General features: G+C 38.7%; 1 protein-coding gene across 1 annotated transcript in view; it reads right to left on the reverse strand.

The window, feature by feature from the left end:
- Window positions 1–3411, reverse strand: part of ANO5 (anoctamin 5) — a 101443-nt gene that overhangs the window by 77575 nt on the left and 20457 nt on the right. Inside the window, exon 3 of the mRNA XM_045290983.1 lies at window positions 508–555. Coding sequence (XP_045146918.1) covers window positions 508–555 — 48 coding nt within the window. The remainder of the gene's footprint in view (window positions 1–507; window positions 556–3411) is intronic.

Genomic DNA, 3411 nt, shown 5'->3' on the forward strand with positions numbered 1-3411 from the left:
GCAAGTTACACACACACCACACACACACACACACACACACACACACACTGCAAGTCGCATGGTCCAGGTGCTTCTTCTCTGCTCTGCCTCAAGGTCTCAGCACTGCTCCTCTGCTCCTCTCCAGGCTGGGATCTTGGACGGGCTTCACTCTTAGTTTTTCCTTCTTGGTGGTGAAAGGCTTTAGAGTCTTCTCAGCCCGATTTCATGATGCCACCCAATCATTTGTTGGGAGTTATACAGACTATGGATAGAAGAGCTTTACCAAGTAATTTCACTCACTGCAACTGGGAAATTAACATATAAGCAAAGTACTATATGTATGTGTTATTTTCATTAATATGTCTGATGTTACCCATGTATTTTTTATAACCAATCTTACCAAATATCATGTGTGCAAACCTGAAAAAGTAATTGTGAGTTGGGAAAGATAGTTTCACCATTGCAGACTACAGAAAGATAATACTCATTGTATACATGCGAGAAAATATAGTATTGAATGCAGCTTACCCCTGGGGGTTGCTGGAGGAGAAAGCTGGTATCCTTGCTGCTCACCGTCTGCGAATAGCACCGTAGGGAAGATATAAAGCTGTTAATAATAATGCAAATGGGAGGGGGTTGTCTTTAACTTCTACTAACAAACATTTCAAGTTCCCTGTGCAAAGATAGCAAACTCAGATAATATTGGAGCTCAAGAGTGGTTATAAAATACCTGCAACTATATGCAGAATTTTTCATTTATATGTCCTAAGTTTGCATGTGTGTTCATGAGTGTTTGTGCATGTATGTGAGGGGAGGAGTGAGAGAGAGAAATGAAAACTGTAGAGGTAGCTTTATCAAATCATTTTAAAAAATCTGTAACCCAAAATATAACTAAGAAGTACTAGTTTATAGAGAAATAAGAAGAAACTCTAATATGTTATGATACTAAATCCTAAATAGAATCAAGAGGGAAAATATAATTAATTAGCAACTATATGCCTTTCAGGATTTGTTAGAAAATAATCCTTTGGAAGATGTACTTACATTTGAATTTATCACCAAGGGGAAAAAATCATACATGCATAAACGTGCACACACACACACACACACACACACTACTTTACAACGAAAGCGATTATGATCATTGCCTCTCTCAGTGGATGGGAGATTTTAATTCCGTGTGCTCAAGCATTCTCAACAGCAAAGTACATGCTCCTGAGAGCATATTCAATCACTTTTCTGCAGTCTCAAGAGGTGGATACATTACAAACGACGCGAGGTAGAAGCCATCAAGGGTAAACACAGTGCTTGCCCAGACTGGAAATCCACTTACCTGGCCCTATGTAAATCATAAGCAATATCTTATTATGTTTAGGTGATACTGAGCCAATCAGCTTTGAAACAGCAAATAAAAAGGAGATCAAAATGATAAACCTGACTCAAACAGTTAAAAGCTTGTTACTTCATTCCCCCCTCTGATACACATTGGGCCTGATCTAGTTTCCAACATTTTCTGTGGGATTGTTTGTTTGTTTGTTGTCGTATTGGGCTTTATCTCTGATGTATTTTGTCATTGTGGGTAGCCCCCTTGAATTTTTGTTATGTTTTTCTAATTTTCAGTATAGGAAACCCAGGATTGATGAACTGATTGGGACAGCAAATAGAGTAAGGTTTCCTAGCCCTGGCGGTACAGTGGGGGAGAGAGGAGGTAGAGGGAGGCTGATATCAAGGAGAGAGGAGGTAGAGGGAGGCTGATATCAAGGGAAACTGAGTTCCAGAAGGAAGAAATGAGAACTCATCCTGAAGATACGAAACATAAAGAGATTCTGAGCATAAGTCGCAGTGATTGGCGGGCTCAAAAGCTTCCCAAAGCAAACAAACAAACGTCAAAACACCTTCTAAACGGGGGTTTTAAAACCATACTGTTAGAAAAATAACACTGTATACTGCTAAAGAGAACAAGCTCAATAGTGGATTTGAACCACTCATCTCATGGATAACAAACAGCCCAAGGCTCACAGGGCAATGCTAGCATGTAATAGATATGACAATAAACAAGTTTATTACAGCTTCATATTATAGACTCCTCATAAACTTTTCATTCAAGAAACTACATGACATTTCTTCAGCGTGAGAATAAACACTATATGACCATTTGCATACCCCATTCCATCTTACCCCATGTACAATAGAAGGAGAGAGTGCCTGTTCTGAGCCATCTCTACCTCTTAGCCCACTGCCAATGTGTCAAGCTAATGCTAATAAAAATAATATAGCTTCTATGAAACTGCTAATATGTTTCCTTTTGGTAGGATAAATGCCCGAAAATGTGATATTGAGCTGCATAAGTAATTATTTATTATTTAAAACACACACACATGCACATTTCCCAACAGTTTTCCGGCTGGTTGTAGCATTTTTCATTCCTACCTGCTGTGTATGAGGAATGCAACTTCTCAGCACCCTCACCTAGATTTAGTAATGCCATGATTTTTCATTTTATTTTAGATATATTAATAGTTACGATGTCATACCTAATTTTGATCATATTGTGCATTTCCTACTTACCTATGAAGGACTTCAGCATTTTTATACATCCATTTTGATTTTTCTATACAATTTTTAAGAATATACATCTCTCATATAGATTTTTAAATTGTGGTTCTTAGTATTGTATCATATTATTTATATATTACAATTATCATAGTCTAATTTCTCTATACATATTGAACATTGCATCAGTGTTAAATTTTTTGTTCCACCATCAAGTATAATTTAGAAAACTCAAGAGAAGAAGTAAAATCTATGGTATTTACCCATATTTTTACTCCATTTTTCTTTCTTTCTGGGGAGTCACAATGTGATAGTTAGGTTTCTTGTGCTAACTAGGCTCCTGTAGGGACATGTGGAAGGAGTTTAATCCAGTCGCAGCTTGATTAGAGGGCGAGAGCAACCAAGATAAATGCTTTCTGAGGCCAGCCTCCTTCTCTCTTCCTCCCTGGTTGACTGAACCAGTGTGCTGCTGCTTGAGCTAATCCTTTGCCTCAACCCTGTGTTGCACTACCTGTGGGTCAAGCCAACCCTTGGATCCTGTAGCCTTAGTGTGAATCACTGGAGCTTGAAGCTCCTTCAAGACCTGCTCCATTACACTCCAGCTACTGGCTGTTGCTGCCACACCCTGCCATCTGCTGCCTGTGGGCTAACCCTGTCTGTCTTGCTGAGGGCAGATTCCGATGTTTGCTTCCTTGACCTCGGACTAGCAGCCTGCATGAGTTGAAGGACCTTCAGTATATTAACTGTTGCACAAAAGTGAGTGATGCTGAGCCCTCTGTACTGCTGTATGGACTAATTAGTTATTATATTCCTTCTCACTTTATACACATATCCATATATAATACACACACACATACAAATATAAACATATATATATAT

This window comes from Echinops telfairi, unplaced genomic scaffold (genome assembly GCF_000313985.2).
Source record: "Echinops telfairi isolate 266 unplaced genomic scaffold, ASM31398v2 ScPeMD7_60;HRSCAF=208, whole genome shotgun sequence".
NCBI lineage: Eukaryota > Metazoa > Chordata > Mammalia > Afrosoricida > Tenrecidae > Echinops > Echinops telfairi.